Source organism: Charadrius vociferus, unplaced genomic scaffold, assembly GCF_000708025.1.
Source record: "Charadrius vociferus isolate BGI_N301 unplaced genomic scaffold, ASM70802v2 scaffold413, whole genome shotgun sequence".
In the NCBI taxonomy this organism is placed as follows: Eukaryota; Metazoa; Chordata; class Aves; order Charadriiformes; family Charadriidae; genus Charadrius; species Charadrius vociferus.
The window spans coordinates 43,402-63,163 of NW_009647738.1; the positions used below are offsets into that span (position 1 = coordinate 43,402).

Consider the following 19,762-nt stretch of genomic DNA (forward strand, 5'->3'; position numbering starts at 1 on the left):
GACTGCCTATAGTGCATACTTACTCTATACAGTTACAATAATATTATTTGGAAATTGTGTTATCTTGGCAACTCATTTACCTTGAATTCTTCAACAATAATACTCAAGGCTTCATGTCCAGATTTTCTCATGTCTTCTAACTCCTGCTTATGCTTTTCCTGCACAAAAATGTGGAAAGATTATACACAACATAGGCACCCAACACAACAATTTTTATTAGGAGAGTAAAGACCAATTATTTTCCTCATTTTTGACATCTTTCATGAAGAAACACACACATCTTGACTCTTCAGATATAATATATATGCTCAATTCAAGTTGGTTCTAGTATTAAACTTTTTCTTTATTTCTTAATTTTACTTTATTAGTCCCCAGATAATTCTGAATGGTTCTCCAAATGTTTTTAAGATTTTCTTTGTTACTCTGATTTTTCTAGTTTCTTGGCACCTGTGGATGGCACAACTTCCAAATCACTCTCTTAGTAAATGTTATTTACTGCCTATATTAACAAAGATGATAAAATGGACTAGTATAGATTCAGCTTCCTCAGAAGAGCACACCCTTCTCCTACTCACTACATAGCTCCTTTTTTTTTTTATTCCTTAAGTTCTCAGGAAAGTTTTCTTGCATAAGACATCTTGAACATGTTTTTCAAATAAAGCCCTACTGTTTACTATTTCTTTTATTCATAGTATTATGTAAAAATAATGTGGATAGGAACATTCTAATATTTTTACCTTTACAGTAAAATTCTTGCCTATGCTTTGATGAGTCTGGAATGTGAACAACTCATTAGGTTCTCACCAGCATTTCACGCTTATCAATGAGCAGCACCACATTTTCAAATCACCAATTAATCATAAGATGAAAAACTTTCCCTCCCCCCACATTCTTTGCTTCATGGATCTGTTCTTAAATCAGCTGGTACAGCAGGTCATAGGTGTTTTAATCACCTTGGCAAAATGGTGCAGAAAACAGAAAGACAGTAATCACAAGTGTTACCTTGCAGTGAGTACAGGGGAAAACCATATACAACTTACACTACATATTTATTGCTTTTTGAATAGAATTCAAGTTGAAATTAATACAATTTTATGTTTTCTAACATCTGTATGTTTGAAATAAGCAAAACCTAGTGTCTAACAAAGCATGTTCAATTTTATTATTAAAGGCTATGTAACACCATTAAAAATAAATTAATCAGTCTGTAACTCTATATTTGATTAGAGGTTGCTGCTCTGCCATTCAGTTCCTTTCTCCTGAAAGGGCCATCTTAGCAGAAAGTTTAAAATTATAGCTATACAAAATTCTTATTTTTCACCCAAATATAATGAGACATTCAGATTCTCTGGAATAGAACTGTTTCGTTTTTTATCTTGTGAAGCCCTGCAAAAACAACTGATACGAAGCAGAAGAACTGAAGATGGAAATATTTTGACATGTAAATAAACTACTACATCAGATAACAATGCACAGCATCTGGGTACATCGATTTGATCACATTGTGATGCATTGGTATTACTGACTCCACAAACCAGTTAAACTCAGACAATACATATGCAAAAAAACCCCCAACTGTTGAGCTAGAAATATTTTTACAGTACAAAACTACAGAATTGGTATAAGTAGGAAAAATGTAATACAGTGATTAACTCCAAAACTTGACAAATCATTAACAAATACATTCCCTGTGAAAAGTGAACATAGGGGAAAAAAATGCAAAAAATGTAATTGCTACAGTAGCACATCCTGGATTCACAAATATGAAAAAAAGAATTGTATTGAAAGAGGAAGTTAATTGTCATTAATTACTCTAGCTGAAAAAAAACCCCACAAAACAACAAAACCAAAACTGAAGAGAAAGCATTCAATGTTGAGAAAAGCCTTTAAATGGGAAGAGTTAAACCAGTAAGATTTCCATCTAAGGTCTGTCAAAATTACATTGAATGCAACAATGAGACATAGTGGATCAAGTGTGTTGACCAAGGAAGAAACAGATTTCATTCTGGTAAAAAGTACAGTGCCTCTCACTAGCATTACCAGGCAAATCAAGAGAGGAAGCAAAAAAATGTAGTTTTTCCTCTTACAGTAACTCTCTCAAGTGTTTCAGAATTAGCGACTTGTTCAAAGTCATGTACTAAATGCAAACTAATAACACAAGTTGAAGCATCAACACCAGGTATAACTACCAACATGAAGATTTCATTCAACACATTTTAAAGTACTTAACTTTCTTAAAATATCTCCTAAAGTAGAGGAAAAAAAGTAATTAGTAAAGAACTAATAGTAAGGCATCCGTTTGCCTGGGTCAGGTCTAGCAATCAGTTTCTACAACAGGGGTAGAAGAGAGAATGAAAGGCGCACAGACAAAAAGTTAACGGTCACATTGCAATTCTTCTTTCAAGTAAGGTCTTCGTACAGTCTGACAAACACTACACTGTCTTTTTTCTGTGTATATTTCCAAGATTCTTCAGCTAAGACAGAAGGCCTATAAGTTTATTTCTTTTAACTTGTAAAAGCACATTTCAATTCTGTTGAGGAGGGCTGATCTTTTTTTCCGAAAGTCGGTAAAATACTGTTTCAAAATCTTATAGATGCATCACTCAAAGGAATGTGTGCTTGGTCCTTGTAATAGCCCCAAAGTCACTTTAAGTAACGCATTTTGGAAGTGCATGCATTGATTTAGTGTCTAACAGTGAAGATACATCAAAGTTCCTGAGTTTCATGATTTGGCTATGAACACAACAGAAACATCCCAAGAACAGCAACATACTCATTTGATGAACAATGGGCATGTCAGTTCTTCATAAATCCTCAAATGTGTAGTTTTCATAGGAAAATGAGATTAATGAATTGACATAACTACTGTTAGAAATATTACTGTGCTTGTAAGAAGGAAAAGGGAAGCTCTATGAAAAGTTCTGAATGGTGTAGACCTGAAATTAAAATGTAATATTCGTATTTCCTATCAAAGAGAGAATTTTGTGTTTTCTGGCTCTTATAGAATTCTCCTGCATGGTTTGCATAATTTGGGGGGCGGGGGAGTTAAAGAACGTTGTTGTTCCTTTCTTTTATTTAATAAATGTTTTTAAGAAAGGACTCAAACATGAATTGAGAAGTTTGAAATTTAAGTAAAATCATCTTCAGAGGACTTTAACCCCATCCCCTTGTGCCTTATGACGGACAGAATCTCACATCAGAATGCTGACAGTACTTAAACATAAATTTGGAAGACAGAGGGGTTTATTTTATTTTGTGATCAAAATCTTCACAATCATTCCAGAGAGCACGAGGCATTCAGTGTGGACACACTATGAAAGTAACAGGCAATTCATTGCTCAATGGTTATCAATGTTTCAATTTTTTCCATTTTGTGATTCTTATATGAGGAAACATGTCATTATGAACAATTCATGCATAAGAATACAGGCTTTAATGCTACCAAATGTACGTGCTGTAGGAAACTCAAATAAAACTGGAATGGTAAGGATAAGAAAATGGTATCGAACTTTGAAAGTTTTCTTACAATCTAAAAGCCAAATTACTCCAGACTCTCCTTTTCTTCTGTTAGGCCTCTGCGAATTAAACCATTGTAGAAGCAGATGGATCCAAATGCCAGTGAGCTTCTGAGAGGTGCAGTTCTTAAGGATGCCGCTGGGCACAGAAGTCTTCTGAAATGGCTGTGACAGCAGGAAATGTTGCCAACCACCCGCCATCCAGCTGCTTGTCACTGCCTGCTGATTGCATTAGCATTTCTTTTAGATTTTTAAGCTGAATTGCCTCCCGTATCATTTCAGTCTAAGTGAACCATTGTTAGCATGAACAGTTTAAGCAGGGTTCTTTTTTAACATTCAACATTTTGGCAGAAATGCAGGGCATGTGTTTGTGAATACTGGGAAGTGAAAGGGTAACACCTCTCAGAGTACTATGTAAGATCCGCAACAAGAAAGCTGGAGAGGGACCTTTTGCAAGGGCATGCAGTGATAGGATGAGGGGTAATGGCTTGAAACTAGAAGAGGGTAGATTTAGATTAGATATCAGGTCAGGACGAAATTATTTACTCTGAGAGTGGTGAGACACTGGAACAGGATGCCCAGCAGATGTCCCATCTCTAGAGGTGGTCAAGACCAGGCTGGATGGGGCTTTGAGTAACCTGGTCTGGTGGCAGGTGTCCCTGCCCATAGCAGGGGGGTTGGAATCTTTAAGGTCCCTTCCAACTTAAACCATTCTATGATTCTATGATTTGTGAGATCTGATTGGGTAAGAAGAGAAAGTAAAGACCTCAAACTTATTTTATTTCATTATATTTACTTTTAAGTTGATACATTTTTCTGCTAACTTTTTAAGAGCCAGACTGTCTTGAATTGTTGGGGAAAAGTGCATGCCACCCATAGACTCTGCACAGATTCCCTACCAACCTTCCACTCTGCCATACCCGCATGTCACAAATATTGTAACAGCAATAGGTGATCAAAATGATGCTTAGTGGATGCTTAGAAAAAATATTTTGTGCAAGTTCTCCTAGCACATATAAAAAACAGCATCAAAAAGAGACTTCATACTGCAAATTAGGGCCATGAAACACAGGCACCTGAAAAGGAAGCAAATGGCTACATATGAAAGTATCTTTTGATAATAATCAGCCCACAGGAGTAAACACCGTAGTATTTTAACAATCTCATTTCTACAGCAAGCATAACTGACACCAAAAAACCACAAAGTTTTAAAAATAACTGAAGAAATTCATTTATATCATACCTACTGAATTTATGATATTTTCTCCACAGGTATATTTTTCCCCACTGATTTTTCTCATGTGGTCAGAGCAAAAGAAATTTGTTAGATCTTCCTCTTGTTTTATTAGATTATCAATAATCACAATTTATAACATTAAAAAAGATCAGACCAGCAATACACAGATAAAGCAAAAGGCAGTACTGCAAAGAAGCACTATGAGATTGCATTTATATGTGGGGAAAAAATGATAGAAGAAATAAAATCAGTTCAGGAAAAGATTCCAATTTTTTTTGTCCGCTTTCACAAATAATCAAATGTGATCCATAAAATAAAATCCTGTATTTTGGGGTCAACTGATATTATGTGATTTTTACATTTTATGTTACTTATTCATAAACCTAGTTTAAATACAAGTCAGGAAAAACATGCCAATAAAATAGTAAGTTAACACAAAGCACTCACATTTAAACTGTACAAATGTTTCTGTAACACCTGTTAAGAGCCTTATATTACTATATATAACATGCAAGCCAGTTATCTGAGATGATGCTGACTGCCTATCTTCTGTAAGGCTGTGGTATCTTCAGAATTAGCTGCAGGTCTGAGCCAACATCTTAGAAAGCGATGTATTCCCTTCCCTCCTAATTTCTTTACCAATGCAAAAATGCAAACTGTAGTTCACTGCAGGCAACTAAATTAGAAGACAAATTTCAAATCCATCTTACACAGTTTTGCTGCATGTAATTACATCATTAAGACTTTTCATATTGGACTCAATTCCTCCATTACATCAAGATTTTTCTCTCCATAAAAATTATCATCTCTTTTTTCCTTTCAACACAGCATTTTAAAAATAACAAATAACATTTAGTATCATAATGATTCTGTTAGGAAACTGGAAACTTCTCATTTCAAGATATATATTTCCTCCAATTCACCCAAGTATAGAGAAAAAAATAATTTTACTAAATACAACAGAACCAAATCACTGAAAAATTGAGTTAAACATGATGAGAATCAGTCCATAATGGCTAATTAATATACACACTAGAGTGTGCTATTGTATATAAAATACAGATTGGTCACTATTTCTGTTCATGTGAAATACTATGGGCTCTCCAGAACTAAGACATAGTGTTGCCTCCAGGTCTACAGCAAAGCAAGTATTTTCACTTTTGTTACATCACCAACATCCTCGTGAAAGATACAGCTAAGAACCTAAAGATAAGGGCAAATATTTTTACAGGGAGGAAAGAAAGATTTCAGATTTCCTTATATAACCAAAGAATATATAGTATGTACAACCTTAAGCTCACCACAGAAACCAAAGAGATACTATCATTTATTTTACACAATTAAACATCATTGCTACCAGGAGTATACAACAACAGAAAACTTTGAAGTGAATAATGAAGTGAGGTAGCAAAAAAACTTTCATGAGCAACTTCCTAATATACTGGTGAGGAGGTGGCTGCATCATCAGCCAGAGCTGAGTGAGTGTGAATGGACCAGTCTGCTGGGAGATGTTATGACTGATTAAATGTGAAAAATTATGTAAAGGAAATAGTATGGAAGAGCCTGTACATACCCAAAACTGAAACAGAATTATAGTTCCCACACCACACACAACTAAACTCCTCAAAGTATTTGCAGTGTATAATAACATGGATCTCTACCCTGCCACATTTAAGACATTAATATTGTGTGAAGAACAACTACGGTTTATATCTCCTCATTTCTTCTACAGGATGTAAATACAGAGACTCTCCACTGAGGAAGACATTAAAAAAGAAAAGCAAGAGCTAACTTACATGCTAAACAATCTGTTAATTATCACTAAGTGTTTTTAGTATTAATACACATTTTGCTAACAAAACCGTATGATATCACAAATAGCACAGTACATTTGGCTCAGGAAGCTTTCTCTGACTGCCTTCAGGTTTCTGAAACATTATATAGATAGTTACTTCTTTGGGACAGAGCTACAGCTCTGCCAGGGCATCTTATGCCACTGATGTTTTCCTACTTCCGCACATAAACTACATGACGGGGCATAGTAGCAAGAGAAAGCAAAGAAGAAAGAGGAAGCAGGAGAACAATCCCATGGAAGCTGACAAAAGAGAATTTTTCCATTAAACACCACAGTTTATCTATCTTCATTAGGACATTCTTATGTCTTTTATCTCAAGAGCATCAGTCTTCAGACTAAATTAAATTCCACAATTGTTCATAAAGAACAAAATATTAACTTGGAAAGGGTTGCCAGCTGTCATCAATAGCTACTGATACTGAAGGGATAATACCCAACACAATTTTATATACTACATATATTTATACATATTAGTATTTATGTATTACTCTACTACAGTATACTGTGCATTACTGCATATAAATATGTAAGAAAAAATGACACAAGGAGAGCTTTCCTTCTTTCTCTAGATAGGAAACTGACCTGCAGACGGCAAAGGGACAAAAAAATACTGCAGAAGATTAGGTTAACCCAATGACTAGGAAAGTAGAAAGTCAAGCAAAACTCAAAACCAAACAGGAAACATACACAGGTTGGAAGCACAGACACGTAATTCAGGAGGAATACAGAGACATTGTCTGAGCATGCAGGGATGAGGTTAGAAAAGCCAAAGCCCAGCTGGAATCGTATCTGGCAAGGAACGTCAAAGACAACTAGAAGGGCCTCTATAAGTAGGAGATGACAAAAGGAAAGCTAGGGAAAATGTGGGCTCTGCACTGAAGGAGATGGTAGACCTAGTCACGGAGGACAAGGAATAGACCAAGGTACTGAATGCTTTTACTAGCAAGACCAGCCTTCAGGAATCCCAGAGACCAGAGGAAAGTCTGGAACAAGAACAACTTAGCCTTACTGGAAGAGGATCGGGTCAGGAAATACTTAAGCAAACTGGGATGCAACCACAAGGGCCAAGGGAGCTGGCTGATGTCATTGCAAGAGCCCTTTCAATACTTTTACACTAATCATGGCAACTGGGAGAAGTGCCTGAGGACTAGAGGTAAGTAAATGTCACTTCTGTCTTCAAAAAGGGCAGGAAGAAAGACACAATGAACTACAGGCTGGTCAGCCTCAGCTTAACACTTTGGAAGGTGATGGAGCAGTCAATCCTGGAAACCATCTCCACGCACAGGAAGGACAAGAAAGTCACCAGGAGTAGTCAGCAATGGCTTCACCAAGGGGAAGTCATGCTTGACCAACTTGATCACTTCCTATGGTGAAATGATTGGCTTGCTAGATGAGGGGAGAGCAACGGACATTGTTTGCCCAAATTCCAGTAAGGCCTTTGACACTGTCTCCCTTAAGATCCTTATAGAGAAGCTGTTGACGTGGGGGCTGGATAAGCAGACAGTGAGGGGGATTGAAACCGGGCTGACCCGCCAGGCCCAGAGGGTGGCAATCAGTGCCGTGAAGTCTATAGCTGGAGGCCAGAAACTAGTGGGGTACTCCAGGGGTAAATGTTGGGTCTGATTTTGCTTAATATCTTCATTAATGATCTGGATGATGGGACAGAGTGTACCCTCAGCAAGTTTGCAGATGACACAGAACTGGGAGGAGTAGCTGATACGGCAGAGGGTCAAGCTGCCATCCAGATGGATTCGGCAGGCTGGAGAAATGGCCTAGCAGGAACCTCATGAAGTTCAACAAGGGGAAGTGCAAAGTCCTGCACCTGGGGAGGAACAACTCCATGCACCAGTACATGCCAGGAGCCACTCATATGGAAAGCAGCTTTGCAGAAAAGGACCTGAGGGATCTCAGTGGACAAGAAGTTGAACATGAACCAGCAACATGCCTTTGCCGCAAAGAAGGCCAATGGTATCCTGGGGTACATTAGGCAAAGTATTGCCCCCAGGTCGAGGGAGGTGATCCTTTCCCTCTACTCAGCACTGGTGAGGCCGCACCTGGAGTACTGTGTCAAGCTCTGGGCTCCCCAGTATAAAAATTACATGGACATTACTGGACGAAGTCCAACAAACTGTCACAAGGATGACGATGGGACTGGAGTATCTTTCACATGAGGAGAGACTAAGAGAGCTGGGACTGTTTAGCCTGGAGAATGGGGGAGTGGGTGTCTTATCAATGCATATAAATACTGAAGGGAGGGTGCAAAGAGGACAGAGCCAGGTTCTCTTCAGTGGTGCAAATGCCAGGAGAAGGGGCAATGGCCACAAACTGAAACACAGAAAGCTCCATCTGAACAGTAGGAAACGCTTTTTACTATGAGGGTGATTAAGCACTGGCACAAGTTGCCCAGAGAGGTGGTGGAGTCTCCCTTCTTGGAGACATTCAAAAGCCATCTGGACACAGTACTGGGCAACTGGCTCTAGGCTACTCTGCTTGAGCAGGGTGGGTGGAGTAGATGACCTCCAAAGGTCCCTTCCAACCTCAACCATTCTGTGAACCACAATCATATTTACCAAGCCCTAATCTACTAGGTATTAATCATGAGGCTACTTGTTTTTCCCTCAAAACTTTTCCGCAGAAAGCACTAAAAAGAACTTGCTATTGTATTAGAAAGTAAACAACAGTGGAGTGTTGCATATCTATGGACCTCTCATAGGTGAATTACTTCCAAAGGACCCATTGCCTGCAGTTCACTACAGCATATATGCTGTTTTCCAATATTTATTCTGGATGCAACCTTTTATTCCTAGTTTCAAACATTGAAACTTCAAACCTCACAGTGAATAGTAATCAAAATCACCATTTATATTAACAAAACTATAATTGAACCAAAGATATTTTCTGTGTCAATAAATTGGTAACATTTCCATCTGCAGCCTTGTTAACTTTTGAGAAGTCATCAAAATATGTTTTAGAAGCATAACTAATTGAAATAATGCATATTGAGTTTTCACAGAGTTGTACTATTCATAACACATAATGATGTTCATAGCACATTCCTAGAGGATAGCTTTAGTCTTTTCATGTATGTTTAAAAACCCAAGACGACTACAAAGAAACTTGACACTCAGTCCAATAGTTTCAAAAGCATTCAGGCAGAAATTCCACTTAAGCATAATAAAAACTTTCTAAGATTTAATTCTACAAGATATAAAGTAACAACTCACAGCAACATTGTATGTAAAGACTCTAAGATTAACATATCTTCCACATTTTTCCAAGGTAATAAAAGAACAAATTGTTTTCTTCCTTCCTCATTAATGCAGTAAAGAAAATAAGTTGAAGTATAACAGAAACAATCCTGTTTACTACAAAATCAACAGCAGAAGTAGTTACATCTTTTTATTTGAATTTTCTTTTCATTTTCAGTATCCAAATTATTTTGTTTGGCTGCCTCTTGACACAAAGCTCAGGAAGCAAACAATGGTGATAATACCTCTTCTTCCAATCTTAACTCATTTTCCAATTTGTAAATACATTCCGGAACAGTAAAAACATTCCAAATCAGACATGCTATCTGAAAAGCAGCTGATCAACAGCTATTTTCCCAAAGTACAAGCAAAGCAGCTATAACACAATGTGGTTGCTGTATTTATTCAGGGCTACAAATCCTTTTCTGTTTGTTTCCTGAAGACAATGGATGAAGGGTATGATGTGCAAGTTGAACAAAAATGACAGAACTTGCTGAAAAAACAGAGAGAGAGAAACAATCATCTTTTAATCAAGCTGCTATATTTGTTCCATTAGAAAGGTGACAAGAATTTAGGTCAGAAGACAAAATTAACAACAGTTTGAGAATCTGAGCATCAAATCAAGGAGCTTGGGATAATACAAGAAAAACAGGTACTGAAGAAGATGACAGCAAAGCCTTACACAGACTTGCTCACCTAAAGAACTGCAAGACAAGCTTCTCTTGGCCTTGTTGTTCAAGAGAAAAGAAGTTTATGAAATAAAAATTGAACACTTGTCAGTTAGACCATACTGCCCAACCCATAATGCAAACTGCATCTGCAACTTACTCCCACATTTTCCTTGCATCCAGAGAACTGCTATGAAATTGTAAACTTCTAGATTAAAATGTTGGTTATTTGTTTTACCTATCTGACAAATTCATAAATAATCTAAGCGTGTAGGGAAAAAAAAAAAAACAACCACTACAATCTGAAGAGACAGGTTATACCTCCACCAGAGACAACAAAGTAAATCAAGACAGCAGAACTAACTTCTTATTCCCTATTTTAAGATTCAATAGTACTACTACGGTTTCTGAAGGAAAGGGTTTGTTGCCTAACATCAAAAAATTCCAACTAGAAGGAAGCACCTCCGACATTACAGAAAAAGGTACCCAAATCACAGGTACACAGGTTTTATAAGACAACCTTCTCTCTTGTTGTTGTGTATCTTAGGGAATTAGTCATGCAGTTCCACATTCTGAATGACTATATTTTGCTTACTATAAAAGCTCACACAGAACATAGATAGGAGCCAATAATATGCAACCTAACAAGGCAGATATATTTAAAACCACCAAAAATGTTATATTCCATACAACAGTGATTTAAGTTTACAGGAACTGATATTCCACACATTCCTGACCCTGCCCTTAATTTCTAATGTCTTTCTGCTGGCAATGAGGTAGGCCAGATTGGAGTAAAATATTCCAAATAATACAGCCTGAGGAATATCCCCTAGATGTAAATTATTACCTTAGTGACTAGGAGTGGGATATTTTTTTTCCTCAGTTTAGAACCAAAATATTAAATAACATAATCACACAATCATTCAGGTCGGAAGGGACCCCTGGAGGTCATCTAGTTGAAGCTTTTGCTGAAAGCAAGATCAACACTGAATTCAGACCACATTGTTCAGATTCTTCTCCAGTCGGACTCTGACAACCTCCAAGGATGGAGATTTCACAGCCTCGCTGGCTAAAACATCACAATGCTTACCTTCATCATCACAAAAATATCTTTTTCCTTATACCAAGCTGCAAATTCCCATGTTTCAATTTATTACGATTTCCACTTGTCCTCCTGCTATGCATCTCTGCAGAGCCTGCCTGGCGCTGTTTTTTTGACAACTTTGGACATCCACTATTCGGTTCCCCCTAAGCCTTCTCTTCTGCAGGTTGAGGTCAAGATATACAATAACCACTGCATTCCTCTCATCCATAGTCTAGGTCTCTCATCACAGAAAGCAATCAGGTCAGGCACGATTTACCTTTTGGTAAATCCATGTTGGCTATTCCCAATTTTGGTAAATCCATGTTTGGCTATTCCCAATCACCTTCTTCATGTGCCCAGAAATGGCTGCTAAGAGCACTTGTGCCATGATCTTCCCAAAGACCAGAAGTCTGGCAAGCCTGTAGATCCATGCATCATCCTTCTTGTCTTTCTTCAATAACCACAGACTTTCCCCAGTCTCCGAGTTGATACAGAACTCTCTCATAGTGACAGCCGGCTCTCTCATCACCTAACTAAATGAGTTTGCTCTCCTGAACTCTGGTCTGTCCTTTCCTACGCTCTGTGGTCTGAAGCTGTTCGTATTTATGAATGACCTCACCTCTTCTTCCTCCCTGCCTTTCTAATGAGCTGATATCCATCATCCATACTAGAGATCCAGCCACACAAACTTCCTCAACACATCACAGTTATTTCAACAATGTCATAGTCCAGCCTTTGCAGATGGAGCTCTAGCTCCTCCAGACTGCATGTATTTGTATACGCACATTTGATGTGGGCCCCTGAAAATCAATTCAATTTTTGTGTTGCTTGATGACTGGGAGTCTGGTTTCGGTTATTTCTTTTTACCACTTCCCACCTCTGAGGCAACTAAACTCACACTTCTTAAAAATAAATAGATGTTCGACTCATACATGAGAGAAGAAACAGTCTTGCTTCCCTGCTTTGCAAGCAACACGTAAAGTAGACAAAAAGAGATAACAGTGTTTAGTTCCTGAGTCTGTGTTTAAAAACTTTGTCTTGATTAGCAAAGATGATCACAATTTCTAGTTGCTTGTATTCAATGAAGTTCCAGTTGTAAAGTATTTGTAACCAAAAAAACCCAAAACCCCACCACCAACAAAAAACCAAACACAAAACCCCTCTCATACTTCAGAGCCTAGATACAGACCTAGATATCTGAAGAGCATTCCCATATGAAAACTGTAACATGCATTTATTTGGTTTTTAAATTGTGAGCTAACGGAAGCAGCTAGAAAGCAGAGAAAAAAAAAGGGGATTTCTCTGTTTTACTCACTGTGAAATATTGATATCATAGAAATAAAAGCAAAACTACTTAGTCCAGAGGAGAAAAGTTACATTTCTGGGGGTGGGGTGGGAGGAATATCTAATTAAACTATTAAAAAGATTATGTATTTCATTTATTCTCTTTCTCTAAGCAAAGTAGTCTCTTAAATCATCAAAAATCAACATTTTTTTTTTTTAATTTAAGCCAGAAACACACCAGATGTAAGTTTCTGAAAAATGTTAGCAATGATTGACACCACTTTAAGTTACATATAGGTAACTAAAAGCTATTATAATGTTGGGGTTTATATTGGTTTTGTTGTTTTTTGCAAACTGAAAAACAGACCTGCTATATTTTCAAAACCACAGATCATTAAGCTATGGCATAGAATCATAGAATGGTTTAGGTTGGAAAGGACCTTGAAGATCATCAAGTTCCAACACCCCTGCCATAGACAGAGACACCCCCCACTAGACCAGGTTGCCCAAGGCCACGTCCAGCCTGGCCTTGAACACCTCCAGGGATGAGGCGTCAACAACCTCTCTGGGCAACCTGTTCCACTGCCTTACCACCCTCAAAGTGAAAAATTTCTTCCTAATGTTTAATCTAAACCTGCCTCCCCGGACCCTTCTCTTCTCCAGTCTGAACAGCCCCAACTCTCTCAGCCTCTCCTCATAGGAGAGGTGCTCCAGCCCTCGGATCATCCTCATGGCCCTCCTCTGGACCCGCTCCAACAAGTCCATATCCTTTTTATGTTGGGGACTCCAGAGCTGGACACAATACTCCAAGTGGGTTTTCACAGAAGTGGAGTAGAGGGGCAGAATCACCTCCCTTGACCTGCTGGCCACACTTCTTTTGAAGCAGCCCAGGATACGGGTGGTTTTCTGGGCTGCAGTCACACCTTGCTGGCTCATGTTGAGCTTCTGGTCAATCAGCACACCTAGATCCTTCTCCTCAGGGCTGCTCTCCAGCCATTCCCCACCGAGTCTGTATTTGTGCTTGGGATTGCCCCGACCCAGATGTAGGACCTTGCACTCGGCCGTGTTGAATTTCATGAGGTTGGCTTGGGCCTACCTTTCCAGCCTGTCCAGGTCCCTCTGGATGGCATCCCTTCCCTCCAGCATGTCTACCTCACCAAATGGCTTGGTATCATTGGCAAACTTGCTGAGGGTGCATTCGACCCCACTGTCCATGTTGCCGACAAAGATGTTATCTAATCCATTTTTTAAAAAGTTACTATTGTAGAAATTGATTACAAATGGCAAAGGGATTCATACAAGTAAATATTCAAAATTTTAAATCTATAGTGAAAACAACAAAAATCGACATTTATCTGTGCTTTTCAAAAGATACTTTTAAGAGGAATAAAGCTCAAGATTCCTGGCAGTGATATGGCTATTTTATTTATTTTACACCCTCCATTTACTTCTCAATCTTGATGATACCAACACTTAAGAAAAAGGAATTGTGAGATTTTTCAAGAAAAAAAACCCGTTTCTTTTGTAACAGAAGTCAGCTTTTTTGAAAGCAAAAGAGCAGAATATTAATTGAAGGATGAAATGTGAAGCTGGGGACAGTGTTAGAACAACATATTTAAGTCAAATCTGGCCTTCAGCAGAAATTTTGATTTACTTCAGTTGAAGCTGTATGTGGATATGCAAAGAAAAACTCCCGCCTAGCAACTTGTCTCCTGCCCAAACAAGGAACAGAGTTAAAGTGACATGAACAGAATTAACATGGATAAAATTTAATTTTTGTCTTCTTAGAGTCTTTCCTTTACTCATTGTCTCAGTATGAGGACTGCACTCCCATCCAAGACTTGCACATGCATACCTTTGAGGCAGTGACTGACTTTTCCATTACTGTATCTAACATTAACTCTTTAAGTCTTTTTGACTTTGCCATTATTTCTCGAATACACTCTTCCACCTCCACTCTCTCCTTCCCTTGAACAATGGTAAAACCATGGTTCTCATCTTTGAAATTTTTTCTTTGGACAACATTAGCTCTCTCCACAGGTCCCTTCTTTGATCTATTCAATGTGTTGCAGCTTAAAACAAAAAACTAACAAATACACACACACATACACCCCCAAGAAAATACAACAATGAAAACCATCAAAAACTCAGCCCAAAACCCCACAGGGAAAAAAAAAAAGAAAAATAGAAAATACTTCTCCCCAAAAAAATACAGAGTAGGACAAAATGATAACAGCAAGAAGTCTCCCGTTGCTGAAAAAGTGAGAGTGGGAAGCAAAGGGATTCTAATTTGGACACAAATATCACTTCCTCTAACTCTTACGAACTAAGACCGTACATATGCCGCCCTTTTTGAGAGTCCCTCAGTTCCTTCCTACCAGCTAGCTGGCAGGGATGCAGAAACAAGCTCACACTTTTTGTTGTATAAGACAAACTAAAATGTAAACAAATTTTAAAAGGCTGTAGCATTAGGAATTAATTTGACAGAAAGCTTTAGCTATATTCTAACATTGTTTGAAAATTCTTGCTATTTTATACTATGTCAGACCTCCCACAAATTGCCTAATCCAGATGAGAAAAAAGCATGATTAAGACATGCTCTTGTTCTGAGCAGCTCCCCTCTTCAGAGGGGCACAAACATTGCTTACAGTAAGGCTCTTAGCTAAAAGTCTCTTCAAAAAGTTAAAGCAAACCCTGCTGGAACATAGTCTTCCTCAACTGGATGCATGCAGATTTATTAAGCATATGTAAAAATATTTAAAAGCCTGGAGGTCACATTTAAAAACCTAAAGTAGTGCAGCAGAGATTAAAAATAAAAAAATAATCAAAAAATGAATAAAAAATTATTTCTTCATTAAAAAATACTATCGGGTTTCTGTTGTGCAATGGAAAATTCATCAGCTATGTCAGTGATTGGTATCCGATAAGATAATTTAATTGGTGGTGACAATAGGAATGTGTCGAAAGTTTATAAAATACCGTCAGAGGAATTGCAACATGTCTCAAAGAACTGCTATTTTTATTTAATTAATATTTATTTCTCAAAAGAATGTGCAAGCAAAGACAGACAACCTTGATGTGAGAAGGGTGACAAGTGCCACTAGACCCTCATCCATGTGAAAACTACCTCATGAAAATATTATGTGAAATATAAGATATCTTCAGACTACTCCTTTAGTATTTGTTACAGGACAGCTACAACTTCCTCTTTCTCCTTGCATGCAAGTTGTCCATTGTATTTTTGGCTGAATACCGTAAAGCCCTGCATAATTTTCCTCAGTTAACACAGTCATCATATTTTTAGTAAGTAACAACCGTATAGGATAGGATATCTAAGACCTGCTTAATCTAGCTTAAAATAAGAACATTGACTATAGTAAAATGATATATGGCTAAAGGGAATCTTTATAAGCAATGAGTCCAAAGTCCCATTCACTGAAGCAATTTCTCACCACTCCAGCTGCATGCAGCTGCTTTCTGGCTGGTCATCAGGGGATTCCGTGCAGGTAATGGAATTCCCAGGTGGCACACATATGATCAGACTCCACAGAAACCCAGGAATTGTTCTCCTCTAGTGAAAAATATTACATTTGTTTCTATTTACAAGAGGCAAGTTCCCGAATGAGGCAGATCCAATAGAAGTGTTAACAATATCGAAAAATATCTGATAAACACTGGAAGACTCAAGAAGGAAGAAAGGAGATCAAAATCTCCCTAGAGGCAGCTAATTTCATCATAACCTACTACAGATTTTCTTGTGTTCAAACAAAAGTGTTTAGAACAACTCATTATTAAAACCGTCAATGAAAATTGCAACTGCTACATAGAAACAAAACCCATGCAAATAAATATTCCTTAAGAGAAACAAGCATCAAGTGTCTTCTTACTCACAAAAGTAATTATAAAAATTACACTATCGTAGAAATGTAATAATAAGGATATTTTCTTAGTAGTTTTAAATAGTAGTTATTAAATAGTACAAAGAGTTGTACTATTGTTTCTGATTTGGGGTTTTTTTGGGGAGGGGGGGCATATGTTGGTGTTTTCTTTTTTTAAAGAAAATATTTCACAAAACAGTGCCACAAGAGCAGGCAAACCAAAACACTGCTGAAAAATCAAGGCTTAGTTCATGAAGATGGAAATGCATTTCTTTTTCTTCTTTATCACTAACAAGAAGGCTCTTCAATCAAAAAAATTACTTTTCCAGTTACACCGTTTGAATGTAAGGGATGTCCAGAATATTCTTCCTTACTTCTTGCTTATAAGCTCAAACTATGTTTTTCCTTCTTAGCTTCCCTGAAGTAACCTAGCCTTACTTCACGCTCTCTACCTAGCAGATGAATGGAAATTCACTTTTCAATGATAGGCCCACTTCCCTCTATATACTCATCTCAAAACTCAGGCTATACTCTCAGTGCTTTGAAAACCTAGCACAGAAACCTGGATTGTTCTCCCTACATAGAAAGGAACTACCTAAAGTTTAGAATTACTAGCTGAAATTATCCTTAATATAAAGAAAAATATTATAATACATAAAGAAATTTAAAATTGCTCTCAGTCCTTTATCATAGCATCTTGGATTATTTTTTAAGCATTAATCAGACTCGCATTTTCATATTTTAAGTTAAATTTCATGATAGTATTTATTTCTGGAAATTAATGGTGATCATCCTAAACAATTCCTTGCTTGAGGATGCAAAAAATTTGTAATGCATATCCAAAACCGAAATATTGTCTGTCTAGCAAAACATTTAAATAGCAGGTTTATATTTAAGGACTTGCATAGGACTAGGAAAGTCTGTTTTTTCTCAACATCCTTCAGGTTTAAGAACAAATGTTCTAGTTTTCAATAGTATCAGTTTTCTTTAAATGATAAAACTTTAGCCAAGAAAAGTAAAAAAAGAGTTCTCAGTAGTTTAAGTGCATGATTATTTTAAATGTCACATGCTGTTCTGGACCATTTAAGCCTTTAATGAGAACAAAATACATTTGTTTTTGGGTTGGTATTTTTTTTTGTAAGAACAGTAACAGTGAAGTAACTAAAAGTAGTGTCACTATGGTTGTCAACTTCTCTGGGCAACCTGTTCCAGTGCCTTACCACCCTCAAAGTGAAAAATTTCTTCCTAATATCTACGCTAAATGTACCTTCTTCCAGTTAGAAGCCACTACCCCTTGTCCAATCACTACATGCCCTAGTAAAAAGTCCTTCCTCAGGTTTCCTGCAGGCCCCCTTTAGGTACTGGAAGGCTGCTAAAAGGTCTCCCCAGAGCTTTCTCTTTTCCAGGCTGAACAGCCCCAACTCTCTCAGCCTGGCTTCATAGGAGAGGTGCTCCAGCCCTCGGATCATCCTCATGGCCCTCCTCTGGACCCGCTCCAACATGTCCATGTCCTTCTTATGTTGGGGACTCCAGAGCTGGACACAATACTCCAAGTGGGGTCTAACCAGACTAGAGGAAAACAGAAGAACCATCTCCCTTGACCTGCTGGCCACACTTCTTTTGATGCAGCCCAGGATACAGGTGGCTTTCTGAGATGCGATCGCACATTGCCAGCCCATGTTGAGCTTTTTGTCAATCAGCACACCCAGGTCTTTCTCCTTAGGAGTGCTCTCCAGCCATTCCCTGCCAAGCCTGTATTTGTGCTTGGGATTGCCCCGACCCAGATGTAGGACCTTGCACTTGGCCTTGTTCAACTTCATGAGGTTGGCTTGGGCCCACCTCTCCAGCCTGTCCAAGTCCCTCTGGATGGCATCCCTTCCTTGCAGCATGTCGATGGCTCCACACAGTTTGGTGTCATCAGCAAACTTGCTGAGGGTTCACTTAATACCAACATTCATGTCATCAACAATGATGTGAAACAGCACCAGTTCCAGCACCGACCCCTCGAGCCATTGACTGCAACTCTGAGTGTGACCGTTCAGCCAGTTCTTTATCCACTCCGTGTCCTATCTGTTGAATCCATGTCTCTCCAATTTAGAGATCAGGATATTGTGCAGAAAAGTGTCAAACGCTTTGCCACAAGTCCAGGTAGACAACATTGGTTGCTCTTACCTTGTCCACTACCGCTGTAACCCCTTCATAGAAGGCCACCAAATTTGTCAGGCATGACTTGCCCTTGGTGAAGCCATGCTGGCTGTCACCAATCACCTCCTCATATTCTGTGTGCCTTAGCAGAGTTTCCAGGAGATTCTGCTCCATGATCTTGCCAGGCACAGAGGTGACACTGACAGGCCTGTAGTTCCCTGGGTCTTCCTTCTTTCCCTTTTTGAAAATAGGGGTTATTTTTCCCCTTTTCCAGTCGTCCACAACTTCTCAAATGTGAATGGATAGTGACTTAGCAACTTCATCTGCCAGTTCCCTCAGGACCCACGGATGTATCTAATCAGGTCCCATGGACTTGTGCACCTTCGGGTTCCTCAGGTGGTCTCGTACTTGATCTTCACCTACAGTGGGCGGTTCTCCATTTTCCCAATCCTCACCTTTGCATTCTGCATCATGGGTAGTGAGGCTTCAGTCTTTGTCAGTGAAGACTGAGGCAAAAAAGTCATTGAGTACCTCAGCTTTGTCTCTGTCCTGGGTGATCAGCTCTTGTGTTTCCTTCCAGAGAGGGCCCACGTCTTCCCTCATCTTTCTTTTCTCGCTGGCATACTTAAAGAAGGACTTTTTCATTTGTGTTGATGTCCCTGGCCAGATTTAATTCAATCTGGGCTTTAGCTTGCCTAATCTGACCCCTTGCTGCTCAAATGATTCCTCTCTATTCCTCCCAGGCTACCTGCCCCTGTTTCCACTCCCTATAGGCCTCCTTTTTACTTTTGATCATGTCCAAGAGCTCCTTGTTCATCCATGCAGGCCTCCTGGCTTTTCTGCCTGCC

The 19,762-nt window shown here is 38.5% G+C and overlaps 1 protein-coding gene across 1 annotated transcript in view; it reads right to left on the reverse strand.

Moving 5' to 3' along the window:
• Positions 1-19,762, reverse strand: part of CCDC91 (coiled-coil domain containing 91) — a gene marked incomplete at its 3' end in the record, with an annotated part of 81,922 nt that overhangs the window by 34,577 nt on the left and 27,583 nt on the right. Inside the window, exon 6 of the mRNA XM_009881876.1 lies at positions 81-158. Coding sequence (XP_009880178.1) covers positions 81-158 — 78 coding nt within the window. The remainder of the gene's footprint in view (positions 1-80; positions 159-19,762) is intronic.